Genomic DNA, 27,050 nt, shown 5'->3' with positions numbered 1-27,050 from the left:
CTGCATGCTTGAAGTGACATGTCTTTAACGTTAGCACGGCCGAGTAACGTTAGCACGGCCGAGTAACGTTAGCACGGCCGAGTAACGTTAGCACAGCCGAGTAACGTTAGCGCAACCAAGTAATGTTAGAGCGACGGGAAACAACAGTGGCTAAATTATGTCTGATTTTTTTTTTTAGAAACAAAAAACGTCAGAACAACAGACGGCTCCTCTCTTGAGCATACGTTGTTCTGGTGTATCTCCGGTCTTTCTTCATCCTCTAACCTCCGCGACGTCCAGTTGCATTTTTTGGGAGGTGCACGCATGTCGCTCGGCCATGGCTTGGTAGCGTTGCATTTCCCCCGACTCTTCTTCTCCATAAACAATATGAAATCAAGGAGAGGGTTAACTTTTCCTGCTACAGATTTTCCACCGTAGTCAGAAAGCACAGGGGAGACACTTTGTTTCTCTATTTTCCTTGCCCCACACTGATGCAAAACTACATTTGCCAGTGGTTTTCTTAACTGCATATTACTCCAGTGATGAAATAAATCCATGTCATAGCCATATTAAATTGTATGTCAAATACTTATGTAAAAATACTGATTCTCCAATGTTCAGTTAAAAAAATCTTTAGAATAATATGCAAATTAATCGTTACAGTGTTTCCTCTATGTTGATAGCATAGTGGCGGTCCGACACGGTAAAATTTCCAGCGCCACGGTATCAGAAATAGGGCAGACGCACAACAGGGTTTCCGCTATGTACACCGCGCACCACCGCTCCTTCAGCTGTTTATGAAAAGTCATAAACAGCCCCCCCCCCAACAGCAGGGCGAGTACTACTTCACTCAATAAGTGATTAACAGCGACGAAAGCCGCGACATGAAATCCGCACTCACACCCGTGAAATATGACAGCTACAGTTCATTAGAAAATAGCATTGTGATGAATTTCTAGCGAAAACACTGCGTTAGGTTAATCGATGACAAAAATAATTGTTGGGGACAGCCCTTAAAGGAGAATTCTGGTCAATTTCAACACGTAGCTCTGTTGTTTGGAAATTTGCTCAAAATGTCATTACAAGTGCCTACCCATGGGCAGTGATTCCTTCTGAGTGAACACAGCGAATCTGACTGCAGTAGATGTGACAGAAAGGCATTAAAGTTGTGTTAATCCAGCCAGTGCACATACCTCTGTTTATTTCCTGTTTTCCGGTCAAGTCCACACTAGTCGATTGTTGAACTCATACAATCCAATATTCCAGTCAAATTTGCTGTGTTCCCTCGGAAGGAATCACTGCACATGGGTAGGCACTTGTAATGACATTTCGAGCATGTTTAGAGGCTAAAAACAAGTTTAAAACTTGCCCTGTTTAAGCCTGTTGGGTGCTAACGCTAGCAGGGGGATAACACGGTGTAGGCAGCACCGATTGGTTTCGTTTTTCTTGCTACTGACAGCACTCCAAATTTCCAAACAACAGAGCTACGTGTTGAAATCGACCGGAATTCTCCTTTAATGGTTCCATTTTGTAGCTGGTTTTAGCAAGCTGACCTTAACAAGCTATGCTATGCTACTTTGTATCAGTTTGTTAGAAAAAAATTGTAAGTTTTCATATCTGTGACGATACAAACTACCTCTCATTATTATTAGTTTGAGTTTAGTTTGAGTGGTGGTCAGTAATGTGTCTGTTTCATTCTGTTTCCTGCAGATGTTGAGCAGCTGTTGGTGGTTAAAGAAGAGGTTCCTCCTGAGCAGCAGGAGTGTAGCTCCAGTGTGGACCAGGAGGAGCCAGAGCCCCCCCCCACACATTAAAGAGGAACAGGAGGAACTGTGGAGCAGTCAGGAGGGAGAGCAGCTTCAAGGGCTGGAGGAGGCTGATATCACCAAGTTCCCATTCACTCCTGTCCCTGTGAAGAGTGAAGATGATGAAGAGGAAGCTCAGTCCTCACAGCTTCATCAGAGACAAACTCAACACATGGAAACAGAAGCTGATGGAGAGGACTGTGGAGGACCAGAACCAGCCAGGAACTCACATCCACTTTTACAACCAGAGACTGAAGACCAGACTGGAGACTCTTCTGATCCTGAGACTGATGACAGTGCTGATTGGAAGGAGACCAGAGAACCTCAGTCAGCTTTAAACTCTCTGAAACATGATTTAAGACGTAAGAAAATTTCATTCAGTTGCTCAGAGTGTGGGAGAAGATTTAATCGTGAGTCACATCTGAAGAGACACGTGAGAACTCACACAGGAGAAAAACCTTTCAGCTGCTCTGAGTGTGGAAAAATATTTCGCTTCAACTCAGATCTGAAGAAACATATGAGAACTCATACAGGAGAAAAACCTTTTAGCTGCTCAGTCTGTAAGAAATCTTTTAAACAAGGTGGACATTTAAAAAAACACATGAGAATCCACACAGAAGAAAAATCTTTTAGCTGCTCAGTGTGTAATAAATCTTTTACACAGAGTGAAAATATACGGTCACACATGAGAATTCACACAGGAGAGAAGCCTTTTAGCTGCTCTGAGAGTGATGAAGCTTTTACTGAAGGGGGACACCTGAAGAGACACATGAGAACTCGCTCGATGGTGTTTTTTGCCTCCAACGTTGCCTTCCAGGCAGCTAACCCTAACCCTAAACATAACCATTGCCGTGCTGCCTGGAAGGCACACTGGTGAGAAACCGTACTGGTGTGAACAATGTGGGAAAATGTTTTCTCAGAGTAGTAGCCTTAAAAGACACCAGCTCATTCACACTGCCTCGTAGTGAAGATGTTTGAGAGCCAAGCTGTTTCCTCCTGCCTCCTCCTCATGCCCTGATAGCTGTGTTGTTATATTCTGATCTTCTCTCCACATTGAAGGCTGACCAGCAGTAACTTTATCTTCTGAACAGCATGGATGTTATCCTGGATCAGCTGGACGGTTTTCTGCCTTTCCTCAGAACTCTCGACTTTACACTTTTTTCAACGTTCATTTGACGTTTTTTTTGTCATTTATTTGTACGTTTTTTTTACGTATTTTTGGTGATTTTTCTATGCTAGTGTTGAAGCTGTTTTACCACAATGTACCCACAGTGTGAGGGGGAAGGCCCAAAGGCGACCATTTAGTATTTCTCTGATGAAAGATGACATAGGCTGCTCTGCCTAAACGTTAAGAGGTTTAAAGATGTTTCAGTTGGAAAACGTAGGCATGTTTGAAATTTGGTAAAAACTTTGTTCTCATCTTTAGAAACATATTACATTTTTTTTGACAGGAAGTCAGTCTAATTTTCATTTTATGAATACATGTTTAAGGACTTTAGGATGCACAAAAACTCTCAAAATGTTGCAGCAATGTTCAAAATAGTAATTTCTCCGGGCTGCTTTCACATTTGGGCCTAGACGTGTCATGGCTGCTCTATAGGGCCCTCTTATTTGTTTTAGCCTTTGAACACATTTTTGACGCCCTTATATACTCCAAAACTCCCAAAAGTTGGCGCAAAAACCATAACGAGACTATACAGCGATTTGGTCCATGTGAGTTTAATAAGCACACCCTGATGCATGGAAGGCCTTAATTTGGACATAGTTGTTTTGATATTCGCGAAAATTGGTCCAAACATTCCTCTCATCATTACCGACATACTGGAAGTTGGCCATTTTTAATTGTATGCTCTCCAGTTATTGTTGTTTTGTAGTTTAACATCATATTATCTTCCTTTGTGGACGTTCATTTAATAATCTTTGTCTGACATTTCATATTGACTGTTTGTATTTTCTGTGACTGAATGTGGTTTTAAATCTGTTGAGGTCTGTTCAGACTGAAAGTAAAGACACTGATGATGTAATACACAGTCAGAAAATAGAAAGCAAACAGCTGATTTATTTATCTGACTTGTAGAATAACATCAATGATTGAATTGTTTTAAATGTTTTGGAATGTGGAACAATTAAATTCAAATAAATGAAATAAAACAAGGCCACATGCTGATTATTAGTGACTTGATTTGATGGATTTATTCTTCCTGTTGTGTCTCTGTTTAAACTCCTAATTAAAAGGTAAAGTTTCCATCCACTAAAAGTTCTGTTGTTGCTGCTGACAGACTCAGATTATTATTCTAAGTGTCTGACAACATTACCTACAGAGATAGAGCTTTTAGTTAAAGAGTAAGATCCTTTTAGTTTAACATGAAACAGCTCCGAAATCACCATCACCAAACCCACCAGACTCCATGTAAATAATCAGGACTTTTAGCGTGTATAGAGCCAGCATATTTCCACATGTAAATGGGTGAATTAAGAGTTTATTTCAACCAAACCAGAGTGGTGATTGTTGAACAGTGGAAAGATGAACCAAGACGGACTTTGATAGTTTTATTTTGTTTCTGTCCACTTTGAAATAAGTGTGTTTAATAATCATAACATTTCTGTTTTAATTAAATGGAGTCTGGTGAAAAATAAACTGCTGAAAATGAATCTATGTTTTTTTAATTTCTCCTTATACTTACACTTATACATTATTTTAGTTATTAAAATGCTGTACATTATTTAATACTCAAGTAAAGTACAAGTACCTCGAGTTAAGTCCAGTACTTGAGTAAATGTCCTCAGTTCCAGTCCACCACTAACTGATTAATTAACTGAATGTGTATCTGTTGTTTCCCTCCTGACCTCCAGGTGGTGACGTTCTTTCATTTTAAACTTTTAATCTGAAAAACCCTGACTGGGAGGAAACAGGAAGTCTGGTGTCTTCACTGTGATGTGTGTCTGGCGGTGGGATAGCTGTGTAGTTTGTTATTAGTGAGTTTTAAGAAGACAGAGCTCCAGGTAAACCCGCACACACTCAGGTAAACACTTTAATAACTGCTCTTTACACGGCAGTCACAGAGAAGAGAAGACAGAGCTGCGCATGCGTTAGCGTCCCATTCGGCTGCTTAATGCTAACGGAGCTGAGCAGAAGCTAGCTAGCTCTTTGTGGTTTAGCTTATTTAAAGCTAATGTACTTGCTCTTACTACTTGTTGTCTGGAGTTTGCACCTCCAGGGTTGAAAGCACTTCATTGGAAGTCTCTTTGGATAAAAGCGTCAGCTAAATGACATGTAATGTAATGTAATGTAATGTAGCAGGCTAGCTAGTAGTTCATATTCATGTTTTGTTGCATCAACGACGCTGAAGTTAGCTTCCCATTCGACCCTCGTTTGTTTTGGAGGGAAACGGTCCTTTGTTTGTTGTTCTCTCTCTCTCTCTCTCTCTCTCTCTCTCAAAGAGAAAAAGATAGAAAGTATTAGTATGTGTGTGTCTGTCAGCTGCTCCCATTGTTGACCTGCATCGCCGAAATAGAAACATTTCTGATTTAAAGCTGAGTGTGTGTAAACACACAACGTTAAACCAACGAGGTTACAGTAGGAGGCTCACTGCAGCTTAAAAAAGTAGTTCTGGACATTTTCCACCAGTCTCACTCGGCTTAGTGGCCTATATATAGAGAGTATGGTCAACTAGGGCATCGAATGTTCTGAGCTATCCCGTCATGCGATTGGTTCTGAGGTGGTCATGTGTTTCGTGGACTCCATGTTTGATACCAACATTCATCTGATTCCCATTGACATAGTGCAGGGAGTAGTGGAAACATTTGAAAATTATTTTTAAAAAAAATGACATAAATCACAAAAAATGAAAAAAACACGCTGTTGGATGCTGTCCTCCTCTCCTACCTGCCTAACGAGTCTCTCACTGGTGGAAGCCTGAAAATATTGTAAACATATTAATAACATAATTAATTCCACTGGTGGGACTGTTGAGCTCTGTTTCAGACTGTTGTTGTAGTTGTGTGTGGATGTGAGGAAAACGAGAGGAGACAGCAGCTCCTGAAGATCTCTGCTGCTTTGATTTGGACTGAACAGAATCCAGAGTGAGTCCAGCAGCCCCAGTGGACATCTGCTGGACTTCAGGACCAGAGAGGAATGGAGGAGGACAACCAGAACCAGGAGCAGAGGAGCAACGAGGTCCCCAGAAGACAAGCAGCAGACTGGGACTCTGATAGCAGCCATGTTCAGGTCAGTGTTCAGGACACAACAACCACTCTAAAGAAACCAGGAAGAGAGTCGAGGCTCCGTGGGTCATCAGTTCATTCTGTTGTTAGAGATCAAATGTGGAGAAAGGAAGTTGTAGGAGCTGATTGAGTTATTGTTTGTTGTTGATTACATGTCTGTAATATCCATTCTGACCATAGCTTGGTTACATGGTGATAGGTATCACAGCACGGGTGTTGTAAATGAACAGGTAGAGCCTGGAGGTGTGGGGAGCACACGGTTCTTACCGTCAGCACGCTCACTGCCCCCCCGACAGACTGCTGCTTGGATGAACTTTAATGAACGGTGATGGAGCTGTGGTATCCTCCAGTGATGTTGATAAGTTTAAAATGTAGTGAGTCTCCGGGACCCACAGGTGGTTATTTAAAGTCTCAGTCCTTCATTTACTTTTTCACCATATAGGCCATATAAATACTAATAATGTATAATAATGAGTAATATACAGTACCAGTCAAACGTTTAGACACACTTTCTCATTCACTGAAATGGGAAAGCATGTCCAAACTTTTAACTGATGCTGTATTCTACAATATAAGCCCTCCTATAATGAATGTTGGAGCCACATGTTTCAACTGTATGTTGTTTTGGTCTCATTTCTATTATTTATTGATTATTATATTAGGCACTGATATTTTAGGTGGTTTGAGCAGAAGTGATAACATTATATTTGTTGGTTTCACCTGTTCCCCTGGGTTTTTGGGCTTTGACAGAGAGGGGGGGAGCCTGACCACTCGGTCATCCACTAGAGGAGAGGGCAGTATTCCCAATCACAAAACTTTGTTTGGCAAATCAGGGCTCCAGACTAACTTTTTACATCAATCATCCTTTTCTTTAGTGACCATAAGTCAGTGGAATACTCTCCCCACACACCTTATTACATGTACAAATCCTCAAACCTCTCTGAGCTTTACAAACAACTGGTTACTGTCACAAGGGGTGTGGGGACTGGCTATAGGACGTGGGAATGATTGAGCCCATTATAGTTTTTATTGTAAATTAGGTGTGACTGTGGTTGAATTGTATTTTACTTTGCGTTGAATATTTATTGTTTTACTGACCTGCCAAGGGACTACGGGTGGAAAACCTGGTACAATGCATCTCTCCTTGTTCTTATACAAGGTTAATGTTAAATTGTTCATTGTCCTTTTTTAAATAAATAAATTACAAACACATAGCCAACACATTAAAGGGTAACTTTGTTTTTAGTTTTTTAACCTGGACCCTATGTCCCCATGTTTCTGTGTCTAAGTGACTGATGGGAACAACAATCTTGGACATTGGTCCAGTATTAAGAGAGAAACAAGCTTCAATGTAAGTTAATAGGGCATAGGGCTGCACAATTAATACAATTTTAATCACGATTTTGGCTTCCCACGATCAAATTTGCGTTATCGAGTGATATTTAAAATGTAAATATATGTATAAAGTCATTCCGTTCATAGAACAGTCTGTATACATTTTTTTGTTTTGTTGCAAAGCCGATCTAGTGCTCTGTAAACCACTGTCTGATCACGTGCCTCCATGAGCCAATCAGAGTGGTTCCCTGCACCACGCAGCTTAGTTTCTAGATGTAGACAGTCACAGAGGACAGAGTAACGTGAGGAACATTTCACAACAGCTAGCAGTCAGTCATAAGCCTATAAACTATCTTAACAAAGAAACAAAATAATGTCTAACGTAGCAGAAGGCGAGGCCAAAGGGCTTGTCCCGAGAATCAGATCATCAAGTGACACAAAACAAGAACAGGTCATATGCATAGAGTGCCGTAAAGTTGTGTTGGCGCCACAAAGCAACACAACGAGCCTCTTTAACCACTTAAAAAAACACCATGAAGTTCAATACGATGAATGTATGAGGGCCAAGAAATGTGTTAAAGACTAATCATCCCACGACATCAACTCAGGCATCCATCGAAGCGAGCCTCTTTATGGTATCACCATAACCATCCACCTCCCAAAGACACAGTGAAATAAGGAATGCAGTCACATTTCATTTGGCCAAAGACGTAACCAGTTAACACGGTAACAAACGAAGGCTTCAAATTCTTGGTCAACACTCTGGATGAACGATAGGTGATCCCCTCGCACAATTATTTTTACAGAAAACACAGAGGGGAAATAGAGAGTGATCTTGCCTTGAAATCTGCTCATTTGGTTACATTCTGTTATGGAATATTTGTTTTTTATTGATTGTATATTTTGAGTTTTATTCACATCCATTATGCAGGCACAATGCAAGTTTATATTTTGCTTCCTAAAATATATTTGCACAATGGAAAATAGAAAATAGTGCCCTGTTGAAGTTTTGCTACATTTCCTTTATTGTTTTATTTATTTTTATTTATTCTTTAAGGGATGCACTGAATTTTGGTGAAAAAGAGGACCTATTTTATTTTGATGCACATGTTTGTACATTAGCACGAATGTAGCACAATATGGATGTGAAAGCAGTTATAATTAGCCAATGCAACATGGGAGAGGACACCTAAATGTTTTTTTTTTATATATTATTATATTTTTCTGTTGTTTTTTTTTAAACTGATGAATACACTTTTACAGTCATGTTTACAGTGTGCATTGAGTTTATCACTTAATTATCTTTATAGTTCAGAGTCCAAGTTCTTCAGTGTCTTTCTTTTCTATGTCCATATATACGAGGAAGCAAAGCATATAATAAGTAGAGAAGGAAACTCAGCCTCTGTAAAAACTAAACTAAAGTGGCAGATAATAGTGGACCGACTGAATGCTAGTCTAAAAATATACATTTATGAACTACTGCAATTAACTGAAACCATTGGAGTCATTTGCACAAACAGCTGTACAGTCTTTGCCTTAAAAGCTATCAGTGGTAGTAAATATGTTACTTAAGAAATGTATATTTTAGCCCATACGAGAGAGAGGGAGAGACAGTGAGAGCATCATATTCTAGCATTGTAGATAAGTGGTTGTAATTGATCTTGGTAAATTTCCTGAGTAACATTATCTTCTGCTCACTTTTAAGGCAAAGAGTAGACTACAACTGTTAATTTGTGTAAATGATTAGTAGCCTAACTCCTTGAATGGTATGATTATGATGTTTCAGTTCAGAGCAGTGGTCAGTAAATGTATATTTTTAGGCTGCTTACACATTCAGGCGGTCCGCGATCGTCTGCCACGCTTTCTCTCACTGTTTCATTACAGCGGCCGTGTTTCTTCTTTACTAATAATGTGTTTCACTTCATCAAACTTCCATAAGAAGCTGCTGCTCACTCTGTGTAAAGTATGCACAACGCGTATTCTCCATTTTAGCATCAGGAAATCTGTGATTGACCTCGCGGTCTGTTGAGGAAAGCTGTGAACACTCATCTATCCAAATTACTTCAGCCTGACTCGACCTAGTCTCTCCTCCTCAGCCTGACTCGACCTAGTCTCTCCTCCTCAGCCTGACTCGACCTAGTCTCTCCTCCTCAGCCTGACTCGACCTAGTCTCTCCCCCTCAGCCTGACTCGACCTAGTCTCTCCCCCTCAGCCTGACTCGACCTAGTCTCTCCTCCTCAGCCTGACTCGACCTAGTCTCTCCTCCTCAGCCTGACTCGACCCAGTCTCTCCTCCTCAGCCTGACTCGACCTAGTCTCTCCTCCTCAGCCTGACTCGACCTAGTCTCTCCCCCTCAGCCTGACTCGACCTAGTCTCTCCTCCTCAGCCTGACTCGACCTAGTCTCTCCTCCTCAGCCTGACTCGACCTAGTCTCTCCTCCTCAGCCTGACTCGACCTAGTCTCTCCTCCTCAGCCTGACTCGACCTAGTCTCTCCTCCTCAGCCTGACTCGACCTAGTCTCTCCTCCTCAGCCTGACTCGACCTAGTCTCTCCTCCTCAGCCTGACTCGACCTAGTCTCTCCTCCTCAGCCTGACTCGACCTAGTCTCAGCCTGACTCGACCTAGTCTCTCCTCCTCAGCCTGACTCGACCTAGTCTCTCCTCCTCAGCCTGACTCGACCTAGTCTCTCCTCCTCAGCCTGACTCGACCTAGTCTCAGCCTGACTCGACCTAGTCTCTCCTCCTCAGCCTGACTCGACCTAGTCTCTCCTCCTCAGCCTGACTCGACCTAGTCTCTCCTCCTCAGCCTGACTCGACCTAGTCGTTCCTCCTCAGCCCGACTCGACCTAGTCTCTCCTCCTCAGCCCGACTCGACCTAGTCTCTCCTCCTCAGCCTGACTCGACCTAGTCTCAGCCTGACTCGACCTAGTCTCCTCCTCAGTCTGACTCGACCTAGTCTCTCCTCCTCAGCCTGACTCGACCTAGTCTCTCCTCCTCAGCCTGACTCGACCTAGTCTCTCCTCCTCAGCCTGACTCGACCTAGTCTCTCCTCCTCAGCCTGACTCGACCTAGTCCTCCAGCCCTGACTCGACCTAGTCTCCTCCTCAGCCTGACTCGACCTAGTCTCTCCTCCTCAGCCTGACTCGACCTAGTCTCTCCTCCTCAGCCTGACTCGACCTAGTCTCTCCTCCTCAGCCTGACTCGACCTAGTCTCTCCTCCTCAGCCTGACTCGACCTAGTCTCTCCTCCTCAGCCTGACTCGACCTAGTCTTCCTCCTCAGCCCTGACTCGACCTAGTCTCTCCTCCTCAGCCTGACTCGACCTAGTCTCTCCTCCTCAGCCTGACTCGACCTAGTCTCTCCTCCTCAGCCTGACTCGACCTAGTCTCTCCTCCTCAGCCTGACTCGACCTAGTCTCTCCTCCTCAGCCTGACTCGACCTAGTCTCTCCTCCTCAGCCTGACTCGACCTAGTCTCTCCTCAGCCTGACTCGACCTAGTCTCAGCCTGACTCGACCTAGTCTCTCCTCCTCAGCCTGACTCGACCTAGTCTCAGCCTGACTCGACCTAGTCTCAGCCTGACTCGACCTAGTCTCAGCCTGACTCGACCTAGTCTCTCCTCCTCAGCCCGACTCGACCTAGTCTCTCCTCCTCAGCCCGACTCGACCTAGTCTCCTCCTCAGCCTGACTCGACCTAGTCTCAGCCTGACTCGACCTAGTCTCTCCTCCTCAGCCTGACTCGACCTAGTCTCTCCTCCTCAGCCTGACTCGACCTAGTCTCTCCTCCTCAGCCCGACTCGACCTAGTCTCTCCTCCTCAGCCTGACTCGACCTAGTCTCAGCCTGACTCGACCTAGTCTCAGCCTGACTCGACCTAGTCGTTCCTCCTCAGCCTGACTCGACCTAGTCTCAGCCTGACTCGACCTAGTCTCTCCTCCTCAGCCTGACTCGACCTAGTCTCTCCTCCTCAGCCTGACTCGACCTAGTCTCTCCTCCTCAGTCTGACTCGACCTAGTCTCTCCTCCTCAGCCTGACTCGACCTAGTCTCTCCTCCTCAGCCTGACTCGACCTAGTCTCTCCTCCTCAGCCTGACTCGACCTAGTCTCTCCTCCTCAGCCTGGCTTGGCCGTCGTGAAACGCACAACACCAGGATGCTCTGATGATACTAGGTCAAGCCTCGCTTTATCGCTTATCCTGGATTTATAAATTCTGCTTTTGTGAAAGAGGCCCCTGGACCCTATTTTCCTATTATTTGTGCCTAACTGACTGATGGAAACAATCTTTGACATTGGTCAGTATTAAGCGAAATCGCTGCAATCATCAGTCAGAAAAACAAGCTGTATGTAAGTTAAAGGGGCATGCAGCTTCTATTTATGTTCACAAAAGTGCTTGTTTTGCCGTTGACAGGCTCAGATTAATATTCTATGTCTGACAACCAGGGCTCGACATTAGCACAGGCCAACCCACCATATGTAGGTAGATTTCCTCAGTGGCGGGTAACACGGTCGCTCTCACTAGCCACTTTGGCCGGTGGCATGCCTTTATAGGAGGACTGTGCCACCGTGTTGCCGCCCGACACAGGAACACAGCTGTGACCCAGTGTGCAGCGGCAGCCCACGGCCAGAGTACGGTGGCCCATACGGCACACCAGACCAGCAAGCTGTGGTGATTCCTTTAAAATATACCCCAGAGCTCTGTTCAGCGTGTGCACGTGGCATGGCACGCTGAGGCAGACTGAGGAACAGTTGCGTCTGTACAGGTCACACACTGTATAAGGTATATGTTTTTAGAAAAAGTACAGAGAGCATGCAGCAGGACCGTTTAGCAGGACATTTGGTCTGTACGCTCTGCTTCCCGTCACCAAGGGAAGCCAGCAGCCTAGTGGGTTAAGAACTAAAACAACAGCTTTTAACAAAAAGGTCTATCTCCATATGGATCTTTTCCATAATGTTGTAAGACACTTAATAATAATCTGAGCCTGTCAGCGGCAACAACAGCACTTTTAGTGTACGGAAACTGACGATGCCCTATAGTTTTACATTGTAAGTCGGTCTGCGGCCACTGGTCACTGCTTTCTTGTTTAATACTGGACCAATTTCAAAGATTGTTGTTCCCATCAGTCACTTAGACACAGAAACATGGTAACATTTTAACAACACGTTGATTTCATGTAATTCTGAGCCATTTGATAACTTGCCAACAAACCATTTCTGTAAGCCTGGGGGAGGGTTACATAACACTATTTAATATGCTACTATCATGAGACTTGGGCTACATTTGCACTACTATGTTTAGTTTTTAAAATGACTATCTTTTGCTACGTTTACACCTCATGTTAACACTACTGAGGTTAGAAGAGCCTGATGGCTTCCATAGTAACATGTCTGCAACCAGAAGAACGTTATCTTCATTTTGACATCAAATTAATGTATGTATTTCAAAAGGTCTGAATGGGATTTAAATGTTGAAAAATACCCAGAATGTATGAAAGGTTTGTGTTATTTTAAAGTTACCATGGAATTTCTAACTGAAAGTAAAACTGAAGAGTGTACAAATGTTTTAGTTTGTAAATTGTCCCCATTCACTTGAATGGGAAAACTTGTCTTAAAAATTTAGAATATTTCAGAACTTATAAAAGGTATGAAGAGTACATTTGCACACAAATTTTCAAAAATGTATTGTATGAGAGTGAAAGAGTGTAGAGTGAAAATTGTGAGTGAGAGGAAGTCTAGGGTTTAAAGAAGTTTGTTCACTAACTCTCTCTCTCTGTTTGTCTGTTGCTATAGAAACAGAGAGGAGAGGGACCCAAACATCACCACTGTCAGCACTGTGACAAATCCTTCACAACATCAAAATATTTAAAGATTCATCAGAGAGTTCACACTGGAGAGAATCTACACAGCTGTGATCAATGTGGGGCAGCTTTCATACTACAGAGTTACCTAAAAAACCATCAACGCATTCACACTGGAGAGAAGCCTTACAGCTGTGATCAATGTGGGGCAGCTTTCATAAAACAGAGTGACCTAAAAAAACATCAACGTATTCACACTGGAGAAAAGCCGTACAGCTGTGATCAATGTGGGGCAGCTTTCACACAACAGGGTAGCCTAAAAAACCATCAACGCATTCACACTGGAGAGAAGCCCTATAGCTGTGATCAATGTGGTAAAACGTTTTCTATGAGTGGTAACCTTAAATCTCACCAGCGTATTCACAATGGAGAGAAGCCATATAGCTGTGATCATTGTGGTCAAACATTTTCTATGAATGGTCACCTTATATCTCACCGACGTGTTCACACTGGTGAGAAGCCGTACTGGTGTGAACAATGTGGGAAAATATTTTCCACGTGTGGCCAACTTAAATCTCACCGACGTGTTCACACTGGAGAGAAGCCGTACTGGTGTGAACAATGTGGGAAAATGTTTTCTGAGGGAGGTAGCCTTAAATCTCACCACCAGCGCGTTCACACTGCCTCGTAGTGAAGATGTTTGAGAGCCAAGCTGTTTCCTCCTGCCTCCTCCTCATGCCCTGATAGCTGTGTTGTTATATTCTGATCTTCTCTCCACATTGAAGGCTGACCAGCAGTAACTTTATCTTCTGAACAGCATGGATGTTATCCTGGATCAGCTGGACGGTTTTCTGCCTTTCCTCAGAACTCTCGACTTTACACTTTTTTTGACGTTTATTTTTACGTATTTTTCTATGCTTGTGTTGAAGCTGTTTTACCTCAATGTACCCACAGTGTGAGGGGGAAGGCCCAAAGGCGACCATTTAGTATTTCTCTGATGAAAGATGACATAGGCTGCTCTGCCTAAACGTTAAGAGGTTTAAAGATGTTTTGGTTGGAAAACGTAGGCATGTTTGAAATTTGATAAAAACCTGTAGAAACATATTACATATATTACTTTTTTTTTTGACAGGAAGTCAGTCTAATTTTCATTTTATGAATACATGTTTAAGGACTTTAGGATGCACAGAAACTCTCAAAATGTTGCAGCAATGTTCAATGTAGTAATTTCTCCGGGCTGCTTTCACATTTGGGCCTAGACGTGGCATGGCTGCTCTATAGGGCCCTCTTATTTGTTTTAACCTTTGAACACATTTTTGACGCCCTTATATACTCCAAAACTCCCAAAAGTTGGCGCAACAACCATAACGAGACTATACAGCGATTTGGTCCATGCAAGTTTAATAAGCGCACCTTAATGCAGGGAAGGCCTTAATTTGGACATAGTTGTTTTGATATTCGCGAAAATTGGTCCAAACATTCCTCTCATCATTACCGACATACTGGAAGTTGGCCATTTTTAATTATATGCTCTCCAGTTATTGTTGTTTTGTAGTTTAACATCATATTATCTTCCTTTGTGGACTTTTCATTTAATAATCTTTGTCTGACATTTCATATTGACTGTTTGTATTTTCTGTGACTGAATGTGAAAATAGAAACCAAACAGCTGATTTATTCATCTGACTTGTAGAATAACATCAATGATTGAATTGTTTTAAATGTTTTGGAATGTGCAACAATTAAATGCAAATAAATGAAATAAAACAAGGCCACATGCTGATTATTAGTGACTTGATTTGATGGATTTATTCTTCCTGTTGTGTCTGTGTTTAAACTCCTAATTAAAAGGTAAAGTTTCCATCCACTAAAAGTTCTGTTGTTGCCGCTGACAGACTCAGATTATTATTCTAAGAGTCTGACAACATTACCTACAGAGATAGAGCTTTTAGTTAAAGAGTAAGATCCTTTTAGTTTAACATGAAACAGCCCTGAAATCCCCATCACCAAACCCACCAGACTCCATGTAAATAATCAGGACTTTTAGCGTGTATAGAGCCAGCATATTTCCACATGTAAATGGGTGAATTAAGAGTTTATTTCAACCAAACCAGAGTGGTGATTGTTGGAACAGTGGAAAGATGAACCAAGACGGCTTTTGATAGTTTTATTTAGTTTATGTCCACTTTGAAATAAGTGTGTTTAATAATCATAACATTTCTGTTTTAATTAAATGGAGTCTGGTGGAAAAATAAATAAAAATGCTTAAAATGAATCTAGATTTTGTCATTTCTCCTTACGTTCACATTATTTTAATTATAGAAATGCTGTACACAATATTTAATACTCAAGTACAGGGCATGAAGTTAACTTTTTTGACCACCAGACACTGTGGCAGGTGGATTTTTAAATCCACCTGCCACAGGGACTTTTTACCAGCCACTTTTTTTTGTGTCATGAAGGTGGAAAAACAGGAATTTCTGTGTCTCTATGATCCTATCCTGTCCTATTGATGGTAGCCTACTCGTGGACATTGCGCCGTCATCACGTGCTGTAGTAGGGGGGCCCGCCTTGATAATCCTGCATAGGGGCCCGGTGTTGGCTCGTTACTCCACTGCATATAAGAGATGAGATGACTGACAAAATCAGGAGTAGCCTACGCGCACCACAACAACAACAAAACATTGGTGAATGCACACCATAACATGAATTTTTTTTGTATAGTTCTTAAAAATAAAAAATAAATAAAAAGGAAACTTGTTTTGGGGAGAATAATAATTATTACTATTAATTCATTACTCTGGGCTGAGATTTCCTAGGAACCTTACCAACAAGGCTCAGGATGCTGCAAATGTTGGTATAATATGAAAACAGCTGGTGGATTTAAGACACAAAATAATAATGTATTGAATGAATCAAATATGAACATATCTGTCATAGTCAGTGGCTTGTTGATCTTTACATTGTTAGTTAATTTCCTATCCTGGCCTGGGACACACATTCATACGGTTTTAACTTATCATTGCACTTACAATAACGAGAGTAGCTGTCCTCAATTTAGGTCATCCTGTAGGTCACATCTGTGTTTTTTCCTGCATCCACCGTGTGCGTTTGTGTGTGATTGTGTGTGTGTGTGTGTGTGTGTGATTGTGTGTGCGCGTCAGTCGCGGGGGAAACGGAGCAGCCCCGCCCGCTGCAGAGAGCCGACAGTATTGAAACAGCAGCAGCTTCAGTGACAGCGTACATTAATGTTAAAATGTCTACATGTTGGCAGGACGGTCTGAAATGTTTTGTTGGTAAATGTGAGATGTTCGAGTCATACACACGTCTCGTCTTCATATCAGAAACTAACTTTAGGAAACTTAACTTAAGGAAATTAACTTTACCCGTTCTCACTCCCGCTTGGTCAGTGGCTGCACGTGGGACTGCTGGGATTGTGTGAGTAATGAAAATGCGATAGGGGGCCCCGGCTGTCAATCAATGTCTTCCAGTGATGCGGGCCCCTGATTGGACCAGGCCCGTAAGCAACGGCGTACCCTGCTTACCGATAGTTACGCGTCTGAATCACTCAATTCTCATTGGCTACCCGCAGGTAGATTGACAGTTTCACCTGCCAATCACAAAAGTTACCCGCATTTGGCGGGTGGGCGGGTGCCAATTTCATGCCCTGCTCAAGTAAAGTACAATCACCTTGAGTTAATTACAGTACTTGAGTAAATGTACTCAGTTACTCAGTTGACTAACATGAACTCTGGAAAGAAGGAACTGAATGTGTGGAACGTTTTGGACAAGGCTAATGATCTCAACATTTTTTACAAACGTTCTGACCTGGATTATGAAAGTAATGTGACCTGCTGCAGAGACCTGTCTATGTCATTACCATGTGACCCACTACAGGACAGAATAATAATTAACCCTAATGCTGTCACCACAGTTTTTAATGATGGTATTTCATCTTTTATTCTGAAAACATGTTTGGATGATCTGACTCAGGCTTGGAGCCCTCTATTCCAACTCTCTGTTGATACATGTACCATCTCTACTATTTGGAAGACATCTGTTGTCATTCCTGTTCCTAAAAAAGCCTGCCCACAGCATAATAATGATTATAGAGCAGTAGTGCTGACATCAATAGTGATGAAATCATTAGAACGTATAATGGTTGGTCATTTAAGGAGCGAGGTACAGCATCTCTTGGACTCTTACCAATTTGCCTATAATAATGGCAGGGGGACTGACGATGCCTTAATCACAACTGTACACTCTATCTTAAAGCACCTTGAACATCCATCAGCTTATGTTTGATTATTATTCATGGACTTCAGCTCTGCATTCAACTGTGTTCTCCCTCAGACACTGTTATGTAAATGACAACAGATGGAGGTGAACCCTTCATTATTAGATGGTATGGTTCTTTTCTGACAGACAGGAAGCAGCAGGTAAGAGTCAACTCTACTCTTTCTGATACTCTGAACACAAGTACAGGTTCCCCCTCAAGGCTGTGGAAGCTCTCCTTTACTTTTTATAATATACACAAATGATTGAAAAACATCTATAGAAATAACCACATTATTACATTTTCAGATGATACGACCATACTAAGTCTACTGACAAAATACTCAGACATTGCTATCTATAAACAGGAGATAGAGGAGGTAGTGAAGTGGTGCAACAGGCATAACCTGCTGCTTAATGTAAATACAACCAAAGAAATGATTTTTGACCCCTGAGGCCTATTTCACAAAAGCAGAATATCTAAATCCAGGATAACTGATAAAGCGAGGCTTGACCTAGTCTAATCTGAGCATCCTGGCTTGGTGCGTTTCACGAAGGCCAAGCCAGGCTGAGGAGGAGCGACTAGGTTGAGTCAGGCTGAAGTAATTCAGATAGATGCGCGTCCTCGGCTTTCCTCAAAAGACCGCGAGGTCGATCACAGAATTACTGATGCCAAAATGGAGAAGACGCTTTGTGCATACTTTACACAGACTGAGCAGCAGATACTCATAGAGACATATGAGGAAGTGAAAGAAATAATCAATAAAAAAGGAAACACGGCCGCTGTAATACAACAGCGAGAAAAAGCGTGGCAAACCATCGCGGACCGCCTGAATGCGTAAGTAGGCCTATTACCCTAAACATATATATTTACTGCACTGAAACAGTTGGGCTATATTAACACCATTCATTGAGTTACTCTTTATTTGCAGAGATTAACAGTTGTACATTTCATTGTCCGTAAAAGTGAGCAATGGAAGTTTATTGGCTTGTCAATGTAGCATGAAGATTAAATAGAGTAGCCTATAGCCTACCCAGTAGCCTAACGTTAATTTAAAATGCTCAAATTATATTCTCTCTCTCTCTCTCTCTCTCTCTCTCTGTATACCTATTAACGTGCAAGGCTGTTACATGTTGTGATAGTCTGGCGGTTTTAATGTCATTTCTGTTACTCATGTTCACAGAGCAAACATGACTGGCCAAAAAAGGACCTGGCAGCAAGTTAAAATCAAGTACAAAAACAACTTGCAGACTGGTAAATGTTTAAGATAAATTGTTAGTGAAACAATGTACTACAAATTAGGTGTATAGATTAGCCTACTCATACAGTGACTGCTCATATTTAATATTATTTTGACTGATTTTAGCAGTAAAAAAAAAGACCCATACGTCTGCCACGGGGGGTGGCCCTGCTACCCCAGGATTAACCCCAGCAGAGGAGTTGGCCCTTGACATGAACAAAGGGAGGCCTGTAATTAAAGGGATCCAGGGTGGGACCTGCACCGACTCTGTCCCACCCACAGAAAGCTCCCACTTCATACAAGGTAGGCTACATTATTCCTATAGTAGCCTGAATATGAAACACAATCAACCATTGATATGATATCCATATGATATCATGTGGACTGTCTGACATTGTCTTGCAGTGTCTGGCAATACTGTCAGTCTTCTGGAGCCCCTTTATGATGACCTCGATCCGGTGAGTATTAATTATTAATGGCCCAAGGCCTGGCCCCTGTCAAACCTTTGTCAATACAATTCTGTTGAATCTGGTATAGGGTGAAGGCACATCTACTGCACAAGATGAGGAGGAAACCATATCAGTGGACTCAAGAAGACAGGAGGTACAGTATCATGTCAATCTTGTGGAAATACTTATTTAGTATAGGCTACATAATGGATAATAGTGATGTGGTGCTCATAGCAAATATATATTTAATAGGACCCAGACCCTGTGCAGGCAGACACTCAGCCTGCCAACATAGTAAGTATTACCCTGAAGAACAAATTCACACCATGCACAATTCCTGCTGTATTTAAGAAAGTCTTGGTCTCTGACCAGTCTCACAGCAGCCAAGTCATAACTGATATGTGTTTTACAGAGTTCCCAAACGGTCAGGTCCCTATACACCACACACCTCCAGAAGGAAATTGATTTAGCAGAGATAAAAATTCAATTAAAGAAACGCAAAATGCAGGAGATGGATATTGATATGGAAATCAAAAGAAAAACCTGCAGAAACTGGACTTGGAAATTAAGAAACTGGAGAGAGAAGTAAATGATCATTTAAATGCATACTTTAAGAATAACAGTAACACAATGTATTAATCTTTTTTTTGTTCTTCTCCCAAGCTCGCAGCAGACAAATGAGACATCTCCCAAAAAATAAAAAGGTCAAAAAACATTGTGGTGTCTTTTCTTTGATATATAGGCCTACTCTATACAATTAACAAACCAAAAACAAATGTGTGCTTCCAAAGCCAAATAAAACATAATTCAGGAATCAAAAGTAATTTGCAACGTATTGGTCTCTGACCAGCCTGCCGTTGAGATTGTCTGGAAATAGTGCTACATTGTCCCAGTCCATATCCAAGGCTACTCTGGGAGCCCTTTCCTTTCTCAGACAGGCAATGTTGTGCAGGACAGTGCAGGCAACAGTGATGTCACAGGCCCTCTCTGGGGTGACTCTTAAACGGGTCTTCAAAAGGCCAAATGCCATCTTGATGCGGGCCCTTGATCTTGCATGGGCAAGATTGTAAGTGTGCTGTGCTGCTGTATGGGGGTCTGCAAATGGAGTCAGAAGAAACGGCTGACATGCATAGCCCTTGTCTCCAAGCAGAACACCAGAGAATTCACCTGAGAACACAACATGGAATAGTTAGAACAAGAAGTATAGTTAAATTCAATTCAATTCAATTTTATTTATAGTATCAAATCATAGCAAGAGTTATATCGAGACACTTTACAGATAGAGTAGGTCTAGACCACACTCTGTAATTTACAAAGCCCCAACAATTCCAATAGTTCCCCCAAGAGCAAGCATTAGCAGTGGCTATTGCGACAGTGGCGAGGAAAAACTCCCTTTTAGGAAGAAACCTAGACTCAGACCCAGACTCTTGGTGGGCGGTGTCTGACAGTTCTGGTTATGACGGTTATTGACAGTTGGGGTTGTTAAACTGTTGAAACTATCATGATGTTCAAGGTGCTTATCAATAAAATGCCTGTGGCTTGCCTTGTGAAAGTCGCTGGGAAATTGTAGAGGCCCTAAAGACTCTGGAGTCATGGACCGAGCCAGGCCACTTTGCCTCTACATTGCTGAAAATGCAGTCAGCATCACAGATCATCTGAAACAATAGGTTGTGTCAAGGTCATTTCATGCTCAGAATTAATTTAGGCCTATGCAGTTGACAGACAGCATAAGTACTTACCTGCACATTGATACTGTGGAATGATTTTCTATTCACAAAGTCTCCCTCATGAGCACCTGAGGGGCGTTTTATTCTAATGTGAGTGCAGTCCAGTGCACCTATAACATTAGGGAAACCTGTAACACAAAATAATGAGTATTGGCCTACTGTGACAGTAACACGATTCTGTAATCTGTAATTCATGTTAGGCCCACCTGCAATTTTGTAGAATTCCTCCTTAATGTAGCATGGTCTTTTGTGTCCGGGAAAGGTAATGAAGATGTTCAAGAATCCTTTCAGTGCTAAATACATTGTTCTAATTGAACGGCAAACTGTGGCTTTGCTTAGATTTTCTGCATCTCCAACTGCATATAAAAACATGCCACTAGCAAAGAACCGTAGCCCTATACACACTGTCTGTGGGATGGTGAGGGCATGGCTCCGAGATGTGCAGTGCTGAATTTTGGGACCCAGCAGTCTGCACAGATAGCGTATGCCATCAGCACTAAATCTGTATCGCTCATACAGATGGCTGTTGTCGAAAGCCAAAGGGTCCGACCGGTCCCGAAAAACTCTTTCCCGTCGGAAAGCCCTTCTCGGTAGTAGTGCTTCTTCATCCAGCACGTCGTCTATGAACGGGCACGCCATAGTAAATGAAGAAACACACAAGCAGCCAGGGAGCTTTATATATTGTTCATATATTAATGAGTTTATCGAAAACAGCCTTGGAACTTCATCCGCCATTTAAACTTTATATATTCACCAAACCTCGAAAAACACACAGTGCAGACGTCTTCATAAATACAATATAGTTTAACAGTAATGAATAGGCTATCAATACCTATAAAAAGTAATAATGGTTGCTAAAATAAATACTGGAACATTTATAAATGTCAGGATTGAAATCGCTTTATTCGCCAAATGTAGAATATAGATCTGTCAATCTGACGTGGTGTTGATTGTTGAAACTAATAATTTGGGCTATAGTCCAAACAATTAGTAATATGTTGACAAAAATGATTTTACTATTCCTATTTAACTCAGAAGGTATCGAAAATAATAATAAAACCAACAAACTTGTGGTAAACAGTGAGATTAACATATTTGAAAAGTGACGATAAAGCACAACTTTACCCGACGTCCGTAATCAGATATAACAACATGGAATAACTAGGCCTATTAAAGAACACATTCGTTTCGCTGATTAGAGTGACTGCTGGGTGATCAGAAAAGGCTCCAGGATTAAATAAATCCTGGCTGTTAGCCTGGTCAGGAGCAGGCTAGCTGCACAGAATAAATCTCCATGGTGATTTATGTGCCTCCACTTTCGTGAAACCGAGTAAAGGCTTAAATCATCCAGGATAACTGATAAATCCCGGCTTAATCCCTTATCTTGGTTTTGTGAAATAGGCCTCTGGTCACAGACACACACACACACACACACATACACGCACTTACAAATACACACACACTCGGACACAGACACAAATACACACACAGACACACACCAATACACACACTCACACATATAAACACACACAGACACACACACACACACACATAAAAATACACACACAAATACACACACACAAATACACACACAGACACACACACACACACACACACACACAGAGACACACAAATGTAGTGCCGTTGATAAATTCCTTGTGTGCAAAGAGGAACTCATGGCCCTGTTGGCCATCTGTCTGGCCTGTTGTGAGAGTCTGACAGTAGAATCGTGCAGCAGGGAGGAACATTCATCAAAATAGAGCAGGTAGGGTTTAGTTTACAGTGCAGGCCATATCTGATTAGAATATCAGAATATCTTATTAAAATCTGATAGCCCTGACTGTCTGCCCACATTCCTTATTGCAAGTGATCAGTGCATCCTCCAACCCACATTAGTTGCTATAACAGTCTAATATCTTGTGGATTTATAATGGCTAGCTTGGTTGGTGCTGACGTTGCTTCTTCTTCAAATGTCAAAGTAAGAAATAATCATTTTAATTGAAATTATGTACTTCAAATGTTGCCTTCAGCTGACCTTAGGCATTCTAGCTGTCACTTTTTCTCGGCAGTCTGCCTGTCCCCCTGTGTCAACCACAGTGGAGGCAGTGTTGAGGGTCTTGGGGACCATCAGATTACCTAGAAAAAGTGACCGCTAGAATGCCTAAGGTCAGCTGAAGGCAACATTTGAAGTACATCATTTCGATTAAAATGATTATTTCTTACTTTGACAATGTCATCATGTCCTGCTTGCTATTTTTCTATGCAGGGTCATGTGTGTTTCCTTTGAAAACAAGAAACTTTTGACTGGTAGTGTACAGTACTTACTCTATATTCAATCCTGATCCACTGTTGATTACTCTTTTTTTTATTTACATATCTAGGTCAGAAGACAGACAGTGTGACCAACTACTGTTGTGGAGGCCAGCCATCGTCAACCACCTTTACTGGACTGCAGCCTCAACCCCAGATGGCAACCCAGCTGTGATGGAGGCCAAATGGAGAAGCTTGACAAATCACATTCAGGACATCCACGACCATGACACCCCTGCCTTCTCCAATCATATGTACTACACTACTCAGGCGTATGCTCTGTGTTTGCCACTACAAGCATGTGGTTGTTGTTACACGTTCTGTCCACTAGAGGGGCTTCTTACATTAGCCTGGCCTTGAAGGGGATCTGCAAGCAACTTTGTTTACATTCATTTTCCACCACGAGTACACAGCGACAAACACAAATCAACAGAGAAAACTGTTCTTAAGACGTGACATGAGTGACACATGCGGGTAGGCCAAGGCAAGAAGAGGGAGATTAGCTAAAGTTAGCCAACATATTTATTAAAAAAAGTTACATTTGAATAGTAATTTCAGCATTTGAATAGTACTGATTTTTTTTACTATTCAAATTATATTTGACTTTGGGTATTCGTTCCAACAGCCCTACTGTCTATCTATTTGTGTATTTGTATTTCTGTCTGTCTGTGTGTCTGTCTGCCTGCCTGCCAACCTATCTTGGTCTTTGCAGGCTCAATGGGAGCAGTAAAACTGGAAAGTCTCATCACCAAGACATCCTTACTGAAGGATGTTAGACAGCTGTCTCCACAGCACCAGACTTTCTCCCTTGAAGCCTTCCACTCCCTCATCCTGCACTTCGCGCCCAAGCACACTGGGTTTTCATACCTTGGCATGTATAGCAGGTCAGTGCTGTGCAATGGAATAACAATGCCGTATTTTATCATACACGCACCAGATTGTTGTTTCAAAGGTGTTCTCAAATTAGTTATTCTGTAGGCTTCTCTTAGCAGCACTACATTACAACTGTAATGCAAACAGAAGGACAGCCCGTAGAAGCGATGGTACAGAGAAGTATTGCGTGCGATATCCACGTTTCAGAAAAGGTGCCTATGTAGTGCGTCCCATCAAACAGAAGGCCTCATACGGAAAGCAGTGTCATGCAGTTCATATTTTGACATGTAATCAGTGACAGCAATCTTTATACAGTATTTTAACATTATTATTATGTCTGCAGGTTATGCAACGTTATTAATCGAGGCCCTTTCGGGAGAGCTACACAAACTCACCCAAGGCTTTTCAAGAGGTTAGGGCCAATTTCTCAGCCTGTGCACCCGCCCCCATCGCCAAATCATTCAAACAAATTCCCAAGGAGGAGGCCGTCAGCCTCTATCTAGCCCAGCAGTCACGCTGCAGAAAATCTAATTACAATTATTCTTCCCCAGACAGGTCCAATCATTTAGTTGTGAGTATTTCCTTCATGATTAGTTGTTTTAGTTGTAGTAGTTATATTCCTTCATATCTGTCCGAGTACGACATGTGGAAATGGCCAAAATCACACTAATTTCAAACTTTAAAATCCAAATAGTGGACTTCCTGTTGGTTTAAGGGTATGGCTCCAATGAAGTTTTGTGTGCGTCTTGACATGCTACATATGTGTACCAGGTTTTGTGAGTCTACGTTAAACGCACTGCAGGGGCTCAATTTTTTTAACTTTGTAGGGGGCGCTAGCAAGCCATTTTTGTGCGCCTATTCCCGAAACCCATAAAATACGTACATTTTCACCACGCTTTGAGTTTTTGAGTACGTTAAGCCCCTCAAAAAGGCAATTAATTTGCCGTAATAATAATAATTCCTTCAGTTTCAATAGGGCCTTCGCCGCTGTCAGCGCTCGGGCCCTAATTATTTTTCCCCCAGACAGGTCCAATCATTTAGTTGTGAGTATTTCTTTCAGTTGTAAGTTGTTTTAGTTGTAGTAGTTATATTCCTTCATATCTGTCATTTCATTTGGTGGTGGTTTTCTGCATGCTGCATATTTTGTTTTGTCTTTATGTGCTGTTTATTGCATTGTTTTTTATACTTAGTTGTTTGCATGAAATCATTCCTTTTTTTGTCTTTGTAAGTACTAGGGCTGGGCAATATATCGGTATTAAATCGACATCGATATATATGAAGCTAGATATCGTATTAAAGTTTGGATATCGTAAAATCGTAAAAGAAGTGTTGTCTTTTCCTGGTTTTTAAATGCAGTGCCCGTTGAAAATGTGCCTGTTTGGAACGGGCCGATTGCTTGGCCTGTGGTATTGCTGCTTGTAGAATTCATCAAAACCAAATTGTACCCCAAAATTACTTACAGAAGGACCCCAAACCACTTCATATGCAACTCCTCTGTATAGCCTATACTACTATTTACCTGACAGAAAACACTGCAGATTCAGAATGTAATCACAAAATATCACAATGACAATGTGGAGTCATCAGACATTAGTCTCATGGACTCATGGCAGTGTGCTACCCACCCTGTCTGTGTGTGTGTGTGTGTGTGTGTGTGTGTGTGTGTGTGTGTGTGTGTGTGTGTGTGTACAAGCTCTCCACCACAGTTTCCATGGGACGGCACCGCCCACACAAGCACCTGCCAAACACAGCGACACAGACTAGCGGAGGCAGCTAACATTTTCACTGGAGGAAGAGGTGAACGCTTAGAAATAAACTCTAGGCAAACATGTTGTTATGGAGCTAGTAGGCTACCATCAAAACGTGGGATATCTAATCGGACATGTGTTTACAACGTCAGGGGAAAGATTTAATTAGGGATTATCTTGGGGGGTGGGGGAGGTATTTCACAGGTGGGACTGGCAAGTTAGCTCATAGCTAGCATGATGCCTTCTATTTCTAGATCTAGTTAGATTACCGGTACTTATCTGAACTAACGACATGACCACCATCACTAGATATAAAGAAAACCTTGACTTTCACTCAGTGCTATTCACTGACAGTAAATATACACTGCTGTTGGTAGACTAGCTCCAGCGCTCGTTTCTGCATTGGTAAATGACAGCAACTCACCAGGACACTTCAGCAACTCTCCACTCATTCTCCTAGAACCATGTATTTAATTGGCTTTGACGGCCATCAGTTCTCGGTAATTCCTCATTTGCCCTCTCATGTCTGACAGGTTCGAAATTATACGGCTGCTGGCCATCGTACATGTTATTAGTAGTTCTTGCCACCTCTTCCTCATCCCAGTCAGTCGCCATAGTTCCAGTACTAGACTGAGGCTAGTCTCCTCCACGCCTCCCCAACGTGACCTCATCACCAAATTGCGTTTACAAAACCCGCCCTATACCAAAAACAGGCCTTTAACACGATTTGAAGACATTTTAAAAATGATATACATACCTTGAGTACTATATGTACCCATTAATCAACGGTGGTGGTTAACCTGCAACATGGGCTTAAAATCCGTAAATTGCTCAGTTTTTGTTTTTGTTATATTTATATTTCTGGAAACCTTCACTTTTATAGAAAATGATGTTAGACGAGTATCAGCCAATCAGCACTCACCATGACATGCAGCAGGCTCAAGTAGAAGAGTCTCAGGCTCCGGGCCAGTCCCCCGAAATCTAGAGCGCTCCTTTAATGAGTCAACAGGCAGAAACAGACCATAATAACTTCAAGTTCAAGTGTATTGTCATGTGCATTTAAAAGTACAAAGTACAGAGAGAATGTAATGAAATGTGCTTTGCCCTGGTCCTCTCTTCTCATAAAAACTATCAATATAATTTGAATAAAATATAAAAAAATGACCTGAATACATAGTACAAGATATCACACACCACACACACACACACCACACACACCACACACCATCACACCACACACACCACCACACACCACACACCAACTACACACAGACACAGATCACACACACACACCT

General features: G+C 42.0%; 1 protein-coding gene across 2 annotated transcripts; it reads left to right on the top strand.

Moving 5' to 3' along the window:
* The first annotated feature begins 4,509 nt into the window (after positions 1–4,509).
* Positions 4,510–13,925, top strand: LOC116039318 (zinc finger protein 239-like). Of its 2 annotated transcripts, none has more exons than XM_035993148.1 (3): positions 4,510–4,787; positions 5,860–6,012; positions 13,125–13,925. In XM_035993148.1, exons 2-3 carry the CDS (start codon positions 5,920–5,922, stop codon positions 13,821–13,823), a joined length of 792 nt encoding a protein of 263 aa, XP_035849041.1. In that variant the 5' UTR covers positions 4,510–4,787; positions 5,860–5,919; the 3' UTR covers positions 13,824–13,925. The 2 variants fall into 2 exon arrangements, with proteins under 2 accessions (XP_035849041.1, XP_035849042.1); XM_035993149.1 differs by having other exon boundaries at positions 4,510–4,807.
* The last annotated feature ends 13,125 nt before the right edge of the window (positions 13,926–27,050 follow it).

Source organism: Sander lucioperca, chromosome 16 (genome assembly GCF_008315115.2).
Source record: "Sander lucioperca isolate FBNREF2018 chromosome 16, SLUC_FBN_1.2, whole genome shotgun sequence".
Lineage (NCBI taxonomy): Eukaryota > Metazoa > Chordata > Actinopteri > Perciformes > Percidae > Sander > Sander lucioperca.
The sequence above is the reverse complement of the archived record's forward strand: the minus strand, read 5'-3'. Positions and strand labels throughout refer to the sequence as shown.

Coding starts and splice junctions, on each gene's coding strand:
- LOC116039318 (XM_035993148.1), top strand. CDS start 5,920: ATGGAGGAGGACAACCAGAACCAGGAGCAGAGGAGCAACGAGGTCCCC. Junction 6,013..13,124: donor CTGATAGCAGCCATGTTCAG/GTCAGTGTTCAG, acceptor CTGTTGCTATAG/AAACAGAGAGGAGAGGGACC.